Source organism: Chanodichthys erythropterus, chromosome 13 (genome assembly GCF_024489055.1).
Source record: "Chanodichthys erythropterus isolate Z2021 chromosome 13, ASM2448905v1, whole genome shotgun sequence".
NCBI classification, from domain to species: Eukaryota; Metazoa; Chordata; class Actinopteri; order Cypriniformes; family Xenocyprididae; genus Chanodichthys; species Chanodichthys erythropterus.
Genome location: NC_090233.1, coordinates 2,217,382 through 2,234,856, shown reverse-complemented (window position 1 = coordinate 2,234,856; position 17,475 = coordinate 2,217,382). Strand labels below are relative to the sequence as shown.

General features: G+C 37.9%; 1 protein-coding gene across 1 annotated transcript in view; it reads left to right on the top strand.

The window, feature by feature from the left end:
- cldn15b (claudin 15b) overlaps nt 1-17,475 on the top strand; it is a 98,717-nt gene that overhangs the window by 16,091 nt on the left and 65,151 nt on the right. Inside the window, exon 2 of the mRNA XM_067407525.1 lies at nt 16,975-17,139. Coding sequence (XP_067263626.1) covers nt 16,975-17,139 — 165 coding nt within the window. The remainder of the gene's footprint in view (nt 1-16,974; nt 17,140-17,475) is intronic.

Here is a 17,475-nt window from a genome sequence, read left to right as displayed (position 1 = left end):
TTTAGTGTTTTTATATATACAATAAATATTTAAACATTATTTCTGAATTTTAATGTTAATTATCATACATGCTTAATGTAAATTGTTTTATTTTTATATATAAAACATATATACATCAAAAATAAAAATTGTAAAAAGTGTCTTCATAGGCTAGCTCATTCTGTCAACTGATATTTATTCAGGGTCACCCTGGCTATTACTGTACCAATTTTCATATAATTTTACTGTACAGTTTGCGAGAAAATTAAAGTCAAACTCACCCACAATATCCATTTTCAAACACTCATAAAAACTTTTTCTTTACATATTTGCTCATTCTGTCAACTGATATTTATTAAGTGCTCTGGCTATTACTGTACTTATTTTTGTATCATTTTACTGTACAGTATGGGAGAAAATTAAAGTCAAACTCACCTATAATATCAAAGTGCATTCAAGCACTTGCACTGTAGCCCATATTCAAACACTCATAAAAATCTTGTCTTTATAGGTTAGCTCATTCTGTCAACTGATATCTATTCAGGGTCACCCTGGCTATTACTGTACTTATTTTCATACCATTTTACTGTACAGTTTGGGAGAAAATTAATGTTAAACTCACCCACAATATCAAAGTACATTAAGTTTGCACCATGGCCCATTTTCAAACACTCATAAAAATCTTTTCTATATAGGTTAGCTCATTCTGTCAACTGATATTTATTCTGGGTCACCCTGGCTATTACTGTACTCATTTTCATACCATTTTACTGTACAGTTTGGGAGAAAATTAAAGTCAAACTCACCCCCACTATCAAAGTGCATTTTAGCACTTGCACTGTGGCCCATTTTCAAACACTCATAAAAATCTTTTCTTTTATAGGTTAGCTCATTCTGTCAACTGATATTTTTTCAAGGTCACCCTGGCTATTACTGTACTCTTTTTCATATCATTTTACTGTACAGTTTGGGAGAAAATTAAAGTCAAACTCACCCATAATATCAAAGTGCATTCAAGCACTTGCACTGTAGCCCATTTTCAAACACTCATAAAAATCTTTTCTTTATAGGTTAGCTCATTCTGTCAACTGATATTTATTCAGGGTCACGCTGACTATTACTGTACTTATTTTCATATCATTTTACTTTACAGTTTGGGAGAAAATTAATGTTAAAATGAATTTTGATATTGTGGGTGAGTTTATCACTTCCACCGTGGTCCATTTTCAAACACTCATAAAAATCTTTTTTTATAGGTTAGCTCATTCTGTCAACTGATATTTATTCAGGGTCACCCTGGCTATTACTGTACTCTTTTTCATATAATTTTACTGTACAGTTTGGGAGAAAATTAAAGTCAAACTCACCCCCACTATCAAAGTGCATTTTAGCACTTGCACTGTGGCCCATATTCAAACACTCATAAAAATATTTTCTTTATAGGTTAGCTCATTCTGTCAACTGATATTTATTCAGGGACACGCTGGCTATTACCGTACTTATTTTCATACCATTTTACTGTACAGTTTGGGAGAAAATTAAAGTCAAACTCACCCACAATATCAAAATGCATTTTAGCACTTGCACCTTGGTCCATTTTCAAACACTCATAAAAATCTTTTCTTTATAGATTAGCTCATTCTGTCAACTGATATTTATTCAGGGTCACCCTAGATATTACTGTGCTCATTTTCATATATTTTTACTGTACAGTTTAGGCGAAAATTAAAGTCAAACTCACCTATAATATCAAAGTGCATTCAAGCACTTGCACTGTGGCTCATTTTCAAACACTCATAAAAATCTTCCCTTTATAGGTTAGCTCATTCTGTCAACTGATATTTATTCAGGCTCACCCTGGCTATTACTGTACTTATTTTCATATAATTTTACTGTACAGTTTGGGAGAAAATTAAAGTCAAACTCACCTCCACTATCCACCTCCACTTGAATGCACTAAAAGTGCATTCAAGCCCTTGCACCGTGGCCCATTTTCCAACACTCATGAAAATCTTTCCTTTAAAGGTTTGCTCATTCTGTCAACTGATATTTATTAAGGGTTACTCTAGCTATTACTGTACTCATATTCGTATAATTTTACTGTACAGTTTGGGAGAAAATTAAAGTCAAACTCACCTATAATATCAAAGTGCATCCAAGCACTTGCACTGTAGCCTATATTCAAACACTCATAAAAATATTTTATTTATAGGTTAGCTAATTCCTTCAATTGATTGTTATTCAGGGTCACCCTAGATATTACTGTACTCATTGTTGTATCATTTTACTGTACAGTATGGGAGAAACTTAAAGGCAAACTCACCTCCAATATCAAAGTGCATTCTAGCACATATGGCCCAAATTCGAACACTAATAGGTTTGCTCATTCTGGCATATCATTTTACTGTAGAGTTTGGGAGAAAATTAAAGGCAAACTCACCTTCAAACATCAAAAGTCATTCTAGCACTTACATCATGTCTTATTTTCAAACACTCATAAAAATCTTTTCTTGATAGGTTTGCTCATTCTGTCAACTGATATTTATTCAGGGTCAACCTGACTATTACTGTACTTATTGTCATATATTTTTACTGTACAGTTTGGGAGAAAACTAAAGGTGAATTTACCCTAAATATCAAAGTGCCAACGTATCCCATCAGATGGTTGATGTGCCAATTCATCAAGGGAGTCGCCCATGAGCTGAAGGCTATTCTGCAGTCACACAGGGCCCCAAACCCATCTTGGAGATGTCTGTCATGACCACTTTCCTTCTGGAAACAGAGCCCAGCATTATCCTGTTCTAATAAAAATGGGACGATTTCAAGGGGACCAAGAACTCAGTGGTGGCGAACTCTAAGAAGGTGCAGGCCTGTGTGCCACTCACGAGGTGGAACACGTCTTTCAACCAGTGCTGTAGTGGTTGCAAATAGCCTTGCCGCTTCTGAAATCTATTGAGGGGAAGAATAGACCCCAACTTGAAAAAGGCTGCCATGCTCCCGATTTTCTGTTCTGTTGCAAAAAAGAGAGGGCCGCGTCTACACACTTCATAAAGTTATGCGGAGCTCTAGAGAGTATGAATTGAAGGAATTTAGGAATTCGTATACCACTCCCTCAAAGGCAAATCTCAAGAATGGCCTTTTGTGGGGGCTTTCTAGATATGAAAGTCAGAGTCTTTCAGATTGACCAATATAAATTAATCTCATGAGGATCCGGTTCAGACGTCACAGATCAAGAATGGGCCTGAGACCGCCATCATTCTTTGGAACAAGGAAGTAGCAGCTGTAAAAGCCTGACTCTCTGCATTCTGAGGGAACTATCTCCACATCACCTTTTTCTAGCAGAGACTGCACTTTGGCTTGGAGGACACGAGACCTGTTGCTTGAGACTGAGGAGTAAATCATGCCCAAGAAGCGTGGTGGTCTGCGAGCGAAATGGAGCTAGTAGACTCGTTCTGTTATTTCTGATATCCAGCTCGACAGCATGGGGATGGCCTGCCATGCCCGGAGTTGAGTGGCGAATTATTAAAGTGCTACTGGCTGTGTTTCGCACTGAAGCAAGTAAGAGGCACCTGTCACAGCATTGAGAGGAGGGGAATGCTATTTTCATGAGAATGCCAAAATTTTGCTTGATGTGTTACAGGCTGCATCTCATGCTGGAGTGGGAGAGCGGCACCTGTTATAGCATTGAGAGGAGGAGGAATGTTCTTTTCAATGACATTTGTCTTTTTGATGAACACAATCAGAGTTATATTAAAGGGTTAGTTCACCCAAAAATCACATTTGTTTCATGTCAAATTATGATATTTATGCAAAATCCAAGAGGTTTTTTCATCCTCCATTGAAAGCAACAAAGTTGCAACAGTCAAGGTCCAGAGTAGTAGTAATCTATTACTATTAAGTAGTAATAGCATCAATAAAATTGTCAACATGACTACAGTGTCACATGTCTGCTGTGTTGTGTTTCTTAGTTTGAACAGTCTGTTAATTATGTAATTAGTTTCCTCCAGTGTTCATTTACTCCGTTATTAGTTCCTTTGTTTGACCTCACCACCAGTCCCACTCCAGTGCCAGAGGCCAGCCAACCACCACCAACGATGAACGATGTGACGGAGATGCTGTTTGAGCCCACCGCAGACAGTGGAGACCGGCCACCATGAGAGACAAGCCCATACCAATGATAAGGAGTGTTTTGTAGCTCAGACCACCTACAGAGTCTTACCAGGTGTGCAAGCTGGCAACACCATTCATCACTGAGCTAGTGATTGTGGAGTTTGAGGGCTGGGAAAAAAACTCTGCCCACAACACCACTGCTGTGGAAATGTGTATGTAAAACTCTGGCAAATATTTTGATGAACTGAAGGATTTGTTGAAGTGATCTTGATAGACTTTTTTGGAGAGGTGATTCTACCCTGTATTTCCAATGGGGCGCTATTCTGCCTCCCACCTGCGACTCCACCCTGGGGCCTCTTCCTGTCTGGTCTCTGGTGTACCATCTGTATCTCCAGCACCTGTATCTGTAGTGTCCCTTGTATTTCCTGAATTCCCACCCAGCCTCCCTCTCACACCTCTTCATTCAGCCAGTTCCTCAGCCCCACCATCACCTTCTACATCCTCCACATGCCAGCAAGAGATGCCAAGTGTCTTCAGGCCAACAGCTCCTTCTCGCACAGAAGATCCCGTTTCCACCTCCAGCCTCTGTGCCCACTGCTCCACTTCAGCCCTTCGACACTTCAGATCCACCATCGGCCATCAGCTCCCCCTTGGTCAAGCATTGACCTGCCTACACCTACAGCTCCATCTGGCTCTACATTCCCCCCAGCTCTGCCTCCATCCTCAGTCCCACCTACTCAGCCTCTGTCCTCAGGATTCCCGGCTCCACCTCGGTCACCGGGACCATCGGCTGCACGTGAGCTCATCAGCTCCATCTGGGTCTCCATCTTCGGTTGCTTCTCTGTTGGTTGTCCTCAGGGTGTTGTCTGCCACCAAGTCGACTGGGTGCTGCAAGAGTTAGAATGCACTTATATAGTGGAGTTTTGCCTTTAATTTGATTCAAAAATGTACAGTAAAATGACATGAAAATAATTACAGTAATAGCCATTGCCATTCTAAGCAAATATCTATTGACAGAATGAGAAAACCTCTAAAGAAAAGATTTTTATGAGTGTTTGAAATCGGGACATTATATGTGCTAGAATGAACTTTGATGTTTGGGGGTGTGTTTAACTTTAAATTTTTCCCAAACTGTACAGCAAATTGATAAAACAATGAGTACAGTAATAGTCAGGTTAACCCTTGTAGTGAACAGCACATTCTAGGGCCCAGTTTATGGCCGGGCCCCTCTCTATCTGTAACAGTGGACAAAGGTTTGCTACATTTTTATTGGATCTTGGTGGCCTAACACATACAAACTGTCCAACGCCATCAGATAAAGATGTAAGGACAACATCCAGACCTCTCTTAGAGGGCAAGAAGAAGACCTCTTGTACCAAGCCTGGGAAGGACAGGACTTCTCATTGGTCCATAGGCAGTTTCAGCCCTTCACCCATCTAGAGACTACTTCCTAAGGTTGGCCACAGGCCTGCCATAAAAATTCCCCGGGACCTTAGCAGTAATGGGTGAAACAAAGAGAGATCACAAAGATCCATCCAAATCCATTCAAAACTATGTTTGAAAACCTTAGAACTGATGCAAACTACACATCCATTTCACCGAAATAAGTATTCTCAGTGACAGCTATTTGTAGTGCAACCTCTGATACAAATCCAGCTGTTAATGTACAATTGAATGTTTTTCTATCTGTTTAGAATATTTCCAAATTTATTCTGGTGGTGGTTTGGAAAGTGAGAAATGCATTGGTAAACTTTAAAGACACTGTAAAGACTTCCAACTTTGTGCTTTATGCAAATGAGTTCCACAGGAGAAAGAAGGGTGGGCCACATTCTGTGTGTCCCCTCTGATGCCAACAGCCAATCACAGCACTCGAATGAAGAAGCGCCAAAATGCAATCTCCTCCTCATCAGAAAGGGATAAAGGGTACCCTCTCAACAGACACTCCCATCGGGTGAGACACAACAGATATGCCGTTCTGAGTCTGTCCTGCACGGAGACAGACATTAACAGACACAACACCGTTCTGAGCCTCTGGTCCATCCAGAAGAGACAACAACAGATCCTGTGATCTGAGTCTACAGCTTGTGAGGCAGCAACAGAGACGACCACATTCTAAGCCTCCAGCTTGTGAGGAAAGAAACATTGACAAACACTACGTTCAGAGTTTCCGTCCATCGAGTAGCGACATCTGCAACAAGGTTAAGCTCAGGAGAGCAAACCTTCACTACAAGGTACCTTCGTCTGTGTGTTCCATATTGTTAAGGACCTTCTGCACCTACACCAGGGCCTCATCTGTATGTTCCAGATTTTAGGACCCTTTGGTGCTTCAGGAGATCAGCATCCCACAGAGCTTCGTGTTCAAGACTGTTGAAACAGATTCTGGCTCCTCTCCCCACTGCATCGTCCCCCAGCACAACCAGTGGAGGACGTCAACGTCGTCGGACTCAACCAAGTGGCACGTAAATATCACTTAACCAAACCTCTTTCCAGACACCTTGGCATTGTTGTATATTATCAGTATATATAATTTCCTAATTTCCATTAGATGTAATATAGCTGATGTTAGTTAATAACAAATAATCTTTCGTTTATTTGTTTGGTGCATAATAAGGTTCTCCACCTTATTATTTTCAGAGAAACACTTTATCTTTCCATAAGATAACGTAACTCTTCCATAGCCACACCCAACTTAATCACTTGTATTCTATGTATCTTATGCACTTTATTCCTTTATCATTCATAGTATTCATTTAGTTGTTGTGTTAGTTATTCTTGTTTATCTTTTTGTTAATAAAATTTATTTTATTACACTTGTGTCTTCCTTGTGCTGATAATACAGAAAAGGTTCTACAAGTTAGCAATATCACCAATCTTTCAGATAAACCAGCTGACCACTTTACATTAATTCTAAATGAATGAAAGCCCCTGCTGGGAGTGTTCTCATACTGCCACGGTAAAACACTTTGACTGGTGCCCTGAACTACGTAAAAAGGGGAAGTGGTCATCTGATGTACTCATAATCACCCCTTAAGTGACGTGTGGTCCTAAAATCACAACGTCAGCGGTGACGTGAATACCAATCCCTACTTTACTTTGTGTCCTTTGATGGACGAAGTAAAAATCACTAAACCCTGAATAAAAATCAATTGAAGGAATGAGCTAACCTATAAATAAAATATTTTTATGAGTGTTTGAAAATGGACCACGGTGCAAGTGCTAAAATGCACTTTGATAGTGGAGGTGAGTTTAACTTAAATTTTCTCCCAAACTGTACAGTAAAATGATATGAAAATGAGTACAGTAATAGCCAGTATGACTCTGAATAAATATCAGTTGACAGAATGAGCTAACCTATAAAGAAAAGATTTTTATTAGTGTTTGAAAATGGACCAAGGTGCAAGTGCTACAATGCATTTTGATATTGTGGGTGAGTTTGACTTTAATTTTCTCCCAAACTGTACAGTAAAATGGTATGAAAATAAGTACATTAATAGTCAGCGTGACCCTGAATAAATATCAGTTGACAGAATGAGCTAACCTATAAAGAAAAGATTTTTATGAGTGTTTGAATATGGGCCACAGTGCAAGTGCTAAAACGCACTTTGATATTGTGGGTGAGTTTGACTTTAATTTTCTCCCAAACTTTACAGTAAAATGGTATGGAAATAAGTACAGTAATAGCCAGTGTGACCCTGAATAAATATCAGTTGACAGAATGAGCTAACCTATAAAGAAAAGATTTTTATGAGTGTTTGAATATGGGCCACAGTGCAAGTGCTGAAATGCACTTTGATATTGTGGATGAGTTTGACTTTAATTTTCTCCCAAACTGTACAGTAAAACGATATGACAATGAGTACAGTAATAGCCAGGGTGACCCTGAATAAATATCAGTTGACAGAATGAGCTAACCTATAAAGAAAATATTTTTATGAGTGTTTGAATATGGGCCACAGTGCAAGTGCTGAAATGCACTTTGATATTGTGGATGAGTTTGACTATAATTTTCTCCCAAACTGTACAGTAAAACGATATGAAAATAAGTACAGTAATAGCCAGTGTGACCCTCAATAAATATCAGTTGACAGAATGAGCTAAACTATAAAGAAAAGATTTTTATGAGTGTTTGAATATGGGCCACAGTGCAAGTGCTGAAATGCACTTTGATATTGTGGATGAGTTTGACTTTAATTTTCTCCCAAACTGTACAGTAAAACGATATGACAATGAGTACAGTAATAGCCAGGGTGACCCTGAATAAATATCAGTTGACAGAATGAGCTAACCTATAAAGAAAATATTTTTATGAGTGTTTGAATATGGGCCACAGTGCAAGTGCTGAAATGCACTTTGATATTGCGGATGAGTTTGACTATAATTTTCTCCCAAACTGTACAGTAAAACGATCTGAAAATAAGTACAGTAATAGCCAGTGTGACCCTGAATAAATATCAGTGGACAGAATGAGCTAACCTATAAAGAAAAGATTTTTATGAGTGTTTGAATATGGGCCACAGTGCAAGTGCTAAAACGCACTTTGATATTGTGTTACAGAGCCCCATGTTTGTCTTCCCCTGTGACCTAGTTTCCCCGTTCTGTTGATTAGTTCATTTGATCCACCTGTGTCTTGTTAATCATCCCATCACCTTGTTTAGCTCCCTTTGTTAGTCATCTGTATTTATACCCTGTGTTCCCATTCACTCCTTGTCCGTTCTCGTTGTTGTCAGATGCTAGTTTGGTGTACTCTGCCTTTGTTTATATTAAAGTCTTATATGTTTGTGGAAATCTGTTATCTGCCTCATCTCTACACCACCAGCCGTAACATATTGTGGGTGTTTGACTTTAATTTTCTCCCAAACTGTACAGTAAAATGGTATGAAAATAAGTACAGTAATAGCCAGTGTGACCCTGAATAAATATCAGTTGACAGAATGAGCTAACCTATAAAGAAAAGATTTTTATGAGTGTTTGAATATGGGCCACAGTGCAAGTGCTGAAATGCACTTTGATGTTGTGGATGAGTTTGACTATAATTTTCTCCCAAACTGTACAGTAAAACGATATGAAAATAAGTACAGTAATAGCCAGTGTGACCCTGAATAAATATCAGTTGACAGAATGAGCTAACCTATAAAGAAAAGATTTTTATGAGTGTTTGAATATGGGCCACAGTGCAAGTGCTAAAACGCACTTTGATATTGTGGGTGTTTGACTTTAATTTTCTCCCAAACTGTACAGTAAAATGGTATGAAAATAAGTACAGTAATAGCCAGTGTGACCCTGAATAAATATCAGCTGACAGAATGAGCTAACCTATAAAGAAAAGATTTTTATGAGTGTTTGAATATGGGCCACAGTGCAAGTGCTAAAACGCACTTTGATATTGTGGGTGAGTTTGACTTTAATTTTCTCCCAAACTGTACAGTAAAACGATATGACAATGAGTACAGTAATAGCCAGGGTGACCCTGAATAAATATCAGTTGACAGAATGAGCTAACCTATAAAGAAAATATTTTTATGAGTGTTTGAATATGGGCCACAGTGCAAGTGCTGAAATGCACTTTGATATTGTGGATGAGTTTGACTTTAATTTTCTCCCAAACTGTACAGTAAAACGATATGACAATGAGTACAGTAATAGCCAGGGTGACCCTGAATAAATATCAGTTGACAGAATGAGCTAACCTATAAAGAAAATATTTTTATGAGTGTTTGAATATGGGCCACAGTGCAAGTGCTGAAATGCACTTTGATATTGTGGATGAGTTTGACTATAATTTTCTCCCAAACTGTACAGTAAAACGATATGAAAATAAGTACAGTAATAGCCAGTGTGACCCTGAATAAATATCAGTTGACAGAATGAGCTAACCTATAAAGAAAAGATTTTTATGAGTGTTTGAATATGGGCCACAGTGCAAGTGCTAAAATGCACTTTGATATTGTGGGTGAGTTTGACTTTAATTTTCTCCCAAACTGTACAGTAAAATGGTATGCAAATAAGTACACTAATAGCCAGGGTTACCCTGAATAAATATCAGTTGACAGAATGAGCTAAACTATAAAGAAAAGATTTTTATGAGGGTTTGAATATGGGCCACAGTGCAAGTGCTGAAATGCACTTTGATATTGTGGATGAGTTTGACTTTAATTTTCTCCCAAACTGTACAGTAAAACGATATGAAAATGAGTACAGTAATAGCCAGTGTGACCCTGAATAACTATCCGTTGACAGAATGAGCTAACCTATAAAGAAAAGATTTTTATGAGTGTTTGAATATGGGCCACAGTGCAAGTGCTAAAACGCACTTTGATATTGTGGGTGTTTGACTTTAATTTTCTCCCAAACTGTACAGTAAAATGGTATGAAAATAAGTACAGTAATAGCCAGTGTGACCCTGAATAAATATCAGCTGACAGAATGAGCTAACCTATAAAGAAAAGATTTTTATGAGTGTTTGAATATGGGCCACAGTGCAAGTGCTAAAACGCACTTTGATATTGTGGGTGAGTTTGACTTTAATTTTCTCCCAAACTGTACAGTAAAACGATATGACAATGAGTACAGTAATAGCCAGGGTGACCCTGAATAAATATCAGTTGACAGAATGAGCTAACCTATAAAGAAAAGATTTTTATGAGTGTTTGAATATGGGCCACAGTGCAAGTGCTGAAATGCACTTTGATATTGTGGATGAGTTTGACTTTAATTTTCTCCCAAACTGTACAGTAAAACGATATGACAATGAGTACAGTAATAGCCAGGGTGACCCTGAATAAATATCAGTTGACAGAATGAGCTAACCTATAAAGAAAATATTTTTATGAGTGTTTGAATATGGGCCACAGTGCAAGTGCTGAAATGCACTTTGATATTGTGGATGAGTTTGACTTTAATTTTCTCCCAAACTGTACAGTAAAACGATATGACAATGAGTACAGTAATAGCCAGGGTGACCCTGAATAAATATCAGTTGACAGAATGAGCTAACCTATAAAGAAAATATTTTTATGAGTGTTTGAATATGGGCCACAGTGCAAGTGCTGAAATGCACTTTGATATTGTGGATGAGTTTGACTATAATTTTCTCCCAAACTGTACAGTAAAATGGTATGCAAATAAGTACACTAATAGCCAGGGTTACCCTGAATAAATATCAGTTGACAGAATGAGCTAAACTATAAAGAAAAGATTTTTATGAGGGTTTGAATATGGGCCACAGTGCAAGTGCTGAAATGCACTTTGATATTGTGGATGAGTTTGACTTTAATTTTCTCCCAAACTGTACAGTAAAACGATATGAAAATGAGTACAGTAATAGCCAGTGTGACCCTGAATAACTATCCGTTGACAGAATGAGATAACCTATAAAGAAAAGATTTTTATGAGTGTTTGAAAATGGGCCACAGTGCAAGTGCTAAAATGCACTTTGATAGTGGAGGTGAGTTTGACTTTAATTTTCTCCCAAACTGTACAGTAAAACGATATGAAAATGAGTACAGTAATAGCCAGTGTGACCCTGAATAACTATCAGTTGACAAAATGAGCTAACCTATAAAGAAAAGATTTTTTATGAGGGTTTGAATATGGGCTACAGTGCAAGTGCTTGAATGCACTTTGATATTATAGGTGAGTTTGACTTTAATTTTCTCCCATACTGTACAATAAAATGATACAAAAATGAGTACAGTAATAGCCAGAGTAACACTTAATAAATATCAGCTGACAGAATGAGCAAATATGTAAAGAAAACGTTTTTATGAGTGTTTGAAAATGGATATTGTGGGTGAGTTTGACTAATTTTCTCGCAAACTGTACAGTAAAATGATATGAAAATTGGTACAGTAATAGCCAGGGTGACCCTGAATAAATATCAGTTGACAGAATGAGCTAACCTATGAAGGTACTTTTTACAATTTTTATTTTTGATGTATATATGTTTTATATATAAAAATAAAACAATTTACATTAAGCATGTATGATAATTAACATTAAAATTAATAATGTTTAAATAATTATTGTATATATAAAAACACTAAAATCAAAAATTTTAATTTAATAGTAAAATTAATGATCAATATTAATTAACATTACTATTAAGATTAATGTTAACATTAATAATGTAGAACAATAAACGAATATTAAACATTACAACAAAAAAAAATAATACAATTAATAAATTATGTATAAAACTCATATTAGCATTAATTAATATGCATAATGTATAATAATTAATGTATAATATTTATAAAACATTAAAATCAATAATAAAAAAAAATCAAATTAATAAATGATTCATAATAATTACCATTAATATTAACATTAACATATGATGTATAGCACATATAGAGACATAATAAGATGGGGAAAAAAGCAATATATAACTTATCTGATGTCTCTTTACGTTCTTGTCCTTTTTACGGTTAACTGCAAGAGTATAAAGGAAACTGCCGTCTTTAAATGCATTTAGACCGTTTCCAGCACCCATACCGTAAGTGCAGGAATAGACGAGCGACCTAAAAAAAAGTGCGGCTGGCTTGACCGTGTATTTTCGACGCGCGGCCCACTTGACCGCAGTGTTTTACATGCTGCTCGGCAACTTACACACTGCAAAGTTTGAGGAATGTCAACTGCATTTCATCATGGAAAAATAAGGTTACTTTGTTTTTTATTGCGCGCACAGTCTCGAGCCTTTGGTGGCGTTCACGAACACAAAGTGCTCAACACATGCGCACTAGAGAGATTCATGCTTGTCTAGTCTTTTTCGCTCAAATAGTTACAATAAAATCTCTTTGTACTTGTTTAAAATTAGAGTTGCTGGTATCTTTTAATCCCCTCAAACGAGCGCTCTTCAACACGGTAGGTGTTTGTTGTTATGCTGTGTTCACACCAGACGCGACTTGCGCGAATAAATCGCGCTATTCGCGCGTAGTTAGACGCTTGAACATTTTGAGTTTACTCGCTTCATTCGCGCGTGAAAATCCCTTCACAACAGACGCGAATTCGCGTCATGAGAGGGGCTCTCCCGCTCCTTTATGTGTCCCAGACTCTCCCACTGCTTCTGCACACTTCCTCTGAATAAACACAACTTGTCAGTGGGGAAATAATTGTAAATTACAGCGAATAAGCTCAATTGGTCGTCTTTAGTTGGCTTGTAGTCTTAATATGTATTTATATATATGTATATAGCTCAAATTGAGTAAAGACCGTTTTTTACAACTTATCAGATTGTCCGACCTCCTCACTCACTTTCTTTCAAACACGGTCCTTTTTATTTCTGTTTCTATAAATGTATGAAGATGTACAGCGACGATGATTTTGTCCTCCATTGTTTCGAATTTCTGCCTCAGCTCGCTACGTCACGTCACTACTAGAGCAAGCTCCCGATTGGTTAACGCGGCGCGGAAATTCGCCAAAGTTCAGATTTTTCAACTTGCGCGATTCGCGCGAATCGCGTCATTCGCGCGAATCGCTCAATTCGCGCCGCGTCATTCGCGCGAATCGCGCCTCAGGATGTCAATTCGCGTCTTTGCATTGACTTAACATGTAAATCACTCGCGCTTATTACCGCTTCATTCGCGTCCGGTGTGAACGCACCATTACTCTTGTTCTGTCTTCTCCGTTTCTTTTCAGACTGAAACAACAGCCCGTTTTAGTGCTGACACCTTGTGGACAAACTAAATTAGTGCAAAAACTATTCAATGCGCGCGTGCAAAGTGCCTTCAGTTTATATTGTTCTTTGCGGTTAGAAAAACTGTGCTGCGCTTGTACACTATACGCGATCTCTGCTGATGATTACTGCGTCACGTGCACTGTACGCCTACCTTTGTGTACGTGTAAAAAAAACTAAGTAATATTCACGCTAATTTTGAACGCAAATTATAATAAAAATACATTTATATGTAGCATGATGCGGGCCACAAATGTAATGCTGACGGGCCGGATGCGGCCCGCGGGCCGCCTGTTGAGTACCCCTGATGTATACATTATCTAAAAAAAAAAAAAATGTTTTTATATGTATATTTAATTGACTACTGCATTTATTAATTGATTATTAACAGATAAGCTGTCATTCGATTTGAAAAATTTGATTTGGGTAATTAAATGTAGCTATAGGCTTACCAGGCTTATGTCTTCTTAAACCATGGTCATAACTGAATTCTAGCGGTCTCATATCGTAGGCTTTCTTTCCCATGAGCAGCCATGTAACACTCCTGAGGTAAAGTAAAATAAAAAATGACAGAGCCTCAGCTGTATTATGTGCCCTCTATTGTCATCATATGGACTCCATTTCCCGCAATTCCCCACCTACAAACCAATCACACACTCACACCTGTTTCTCATCAGTGACACTTTATAAGCTGCACTCACACACACACACACACACATTGCTGAGTATTGTCTAGCCTTTGTTCTACCTTGTCTCCGTGTTTCCTTGTCCTTGCCTAGCCATGCCTGTGTTTTTGACCCTGGAATGTTTTCCTTGTTTGATGATCGTTTGCTGCCTGCCTTGACCATAGCTTGTGTTTGGATTACTCTTTTGCCTTCCTGTATCTGTTTGCTGGTATGACCTACTGCCTGTATGACCATGCTCTCCTGTATTAAAGCCTGCATGCGGATCTCCAATTCTGTTGCCCCGTCCCGTACATTACAAGCTGCTCCTCAACACTTTTACTTTGTTGTACTACTCAAACAATAGAATATGCAAATCCTGCATACAAAATCCAAAGTTTGATTATATTTTATTGTACCAACCTTTTATGAACTCTTGAACTCTACACAGATGACAGTAGCTGCTTTATTGCACGTTCTGCCCATTTGGTGCAGGCTTTCTTTGCCATGTCCCTTTGATCCTACATATCTCATATAAACATCCTTTATAAATACCCCAAATCGCATTTTTGTTCCATTACAACTCCTCTCTATGCAGTACTCGAAGTGAACTGGCTGGTACGCACCTGGTAGGTTTAAGATTAGGTGTGGGGGAGGGGTTAGGATTAGGGGTGGTGTTAGGATTAGGCAATCCGGTGGCGATCTTCAACGAGGGGGTAATAATTTGTCAGGGAGTCGAAATTAGGCACAACAAACGGCACTTTTTTCCCTCACTTCAAGCACTGTCTACATGCTAAACTCATAAATAAATGTGTGTGTAGTGCAGCGCTATCAGTCTTTACCTACATTAATTTTGCCTAGTCTTGTCATGTTGTGTTTTTGAGGCCAAGTGCTGTCTCCCCAAACCCCCCCCCCCCCCCCCCCCCAACCCCCCCCACTTCCTTTCTCTCCCAGACTTGTGTTCCTGTCTTTTTTTGTGCTTGTTGAGGATAAGTGCAAACTATTTACAGTTAATAAGTTGTTATAAAAAAATCTAACTCTTTACATATGAACTAGATAATTAAACAATAATAACTGTTATTTAAAGTGACAATGATAGAAGAACTCAATAGCCTATTAATATATTTACAATGTAGAGACTACAATATATTTACTATTAATTAACTAATTATATAATTAACTCTGGTAGCGCGGCCACATTTTTGGAGTGAAAATGCTAACTGGACAACAGCACAAATACACAGAAACAACGAATGACAACGAAAGAGAAGTCAAAGTGGAATAAAAGAACGCAATGTTCAGCAATCCACTGCAAAAACAATCAGTGTGTCAGTACAAATCTTGCCTTTGATTGTTTTCCCAAAGACACTGACAGGTAATTATTCACAAAAGTGTAGAAATAATTATCTTATTACTAGCCTATTATTAGTTATTGTTACTCCACTTGGTCCGAAATATATATTGTACGTTTTAATCCCCAGGATCATGGTACAAACATGATGATCTTATAATAGAAAATGATGCTATGCCATCCCATAATTGCCACTTTTGGACACAGTGGCTGTGTTTTTTGTTTACATAGTCTTGCTTTAATGGACATTAATATAAGATAATACTATAAAAACAGTCTACTGTCAAGCTCTTATATTACTGTTATTTATTTATTGTCCAACATTCCCAATTTTTCTGATGCATGTCCTTAATTTAACTTCTTATGTTGGTATTAATTCAGTATTTATAATGCTAATACTTCAACTTCAAAGAATATCAACCCAAACTAACTTTGTTTCTAGAGAGCAATGGTTTAAAAACAAAAAGTCTGTAAAAAAAAGTCTGTAAAAACAAATAAAGCCTGTAAAATAAACTTTTAAAAGGATTTGATGAAGACTAGTCTAGTGATTGTACGTTTTCTGTGTTTGCATCGTTCGGGTTGGATTTCAGCTTTAATGTACTTTTTTTCTAAACAAAGCAGCTGATATTGCCACAGCGACAGCAAGAAGATAGTGGACTGTCGAGTCGCTTTCACTCCAAAATGGTGGAAGCATAGGGCTGCTGCTGGGCGCTGAACGTTCTATTGGCTTTCACTTCTTGTCAATATAAGTTCTTTGTCCAAAGCAAAAAAGGGGCTCACATCCAAGCCAACTTCTCTTTGAACTTTTGCCGTCTGGCCAGAGCTACAGGCACTGAGCACCAGAACAGGCACAAAAAAAGTTTCTTCCCCCAGGCAATACCTCATGAACAGTTAAATGTTCTCCCCACTGTGTAGTGATAACTATGTGAAAAACCACTTATGTAAAAATACCCTAACTCATTTTATTCAACTCACTGTTTATTGAATTTATTTATGTACATACATATTTGTGTATTATTAAACTTATCTTTATTATTTATTTTACTATTTGTGTACAGTTGTTGTCTCTGTGCACTGAAATCTGGAAGTTACACCATCTGTAAGATAGGAAAATGTAAATAAATAAATAAATAACCTCCCCACAACCCCCAATCCCTTCAGCTGTCAGACTTGTAACTGTTTCATTTGTGTTTTCTCAGGTTACATCCAAGCATGCCGTGCATTAATGATCACATCCATTGTGCTAGGCACATTCGGGCTGATGGCAACTCTAGTGGGTATGCAGTGTTCTAAGATAGGAGGGGAGAATTACATAATGAAGGGTCGGATCGCTGGGGCTGGAGGCGTCTTCTTCATACTGCAAGGTAAGAACGTTACCAAGTGACGTCCTTTACTGTCTTACCACCTTTCATATACAGTAAAGTGTAATATTCAGTTTTGGTTTCTGTTTCGTTTTCCTGGACTTTTAGTTTGTAACTCTTTGTTTCCTATGTTTCTTTTCTGTTCCCATTGTTTCTAGAATGTTTTCATTTGTTTCCATAGTTTGATTTGAACTCATTGTTTGATTTGATTCACCTGTTCCTGGTATAGCTCTTTTGTTACCTTGTATATAGCTCTCAGTTCTTGGTCTGTTTGGTTCTTGTCTATGTTTAGTTGGTTCTGATTCTCCTGCTTCAAGTATTCTCCTGTCCAGCGTGCAC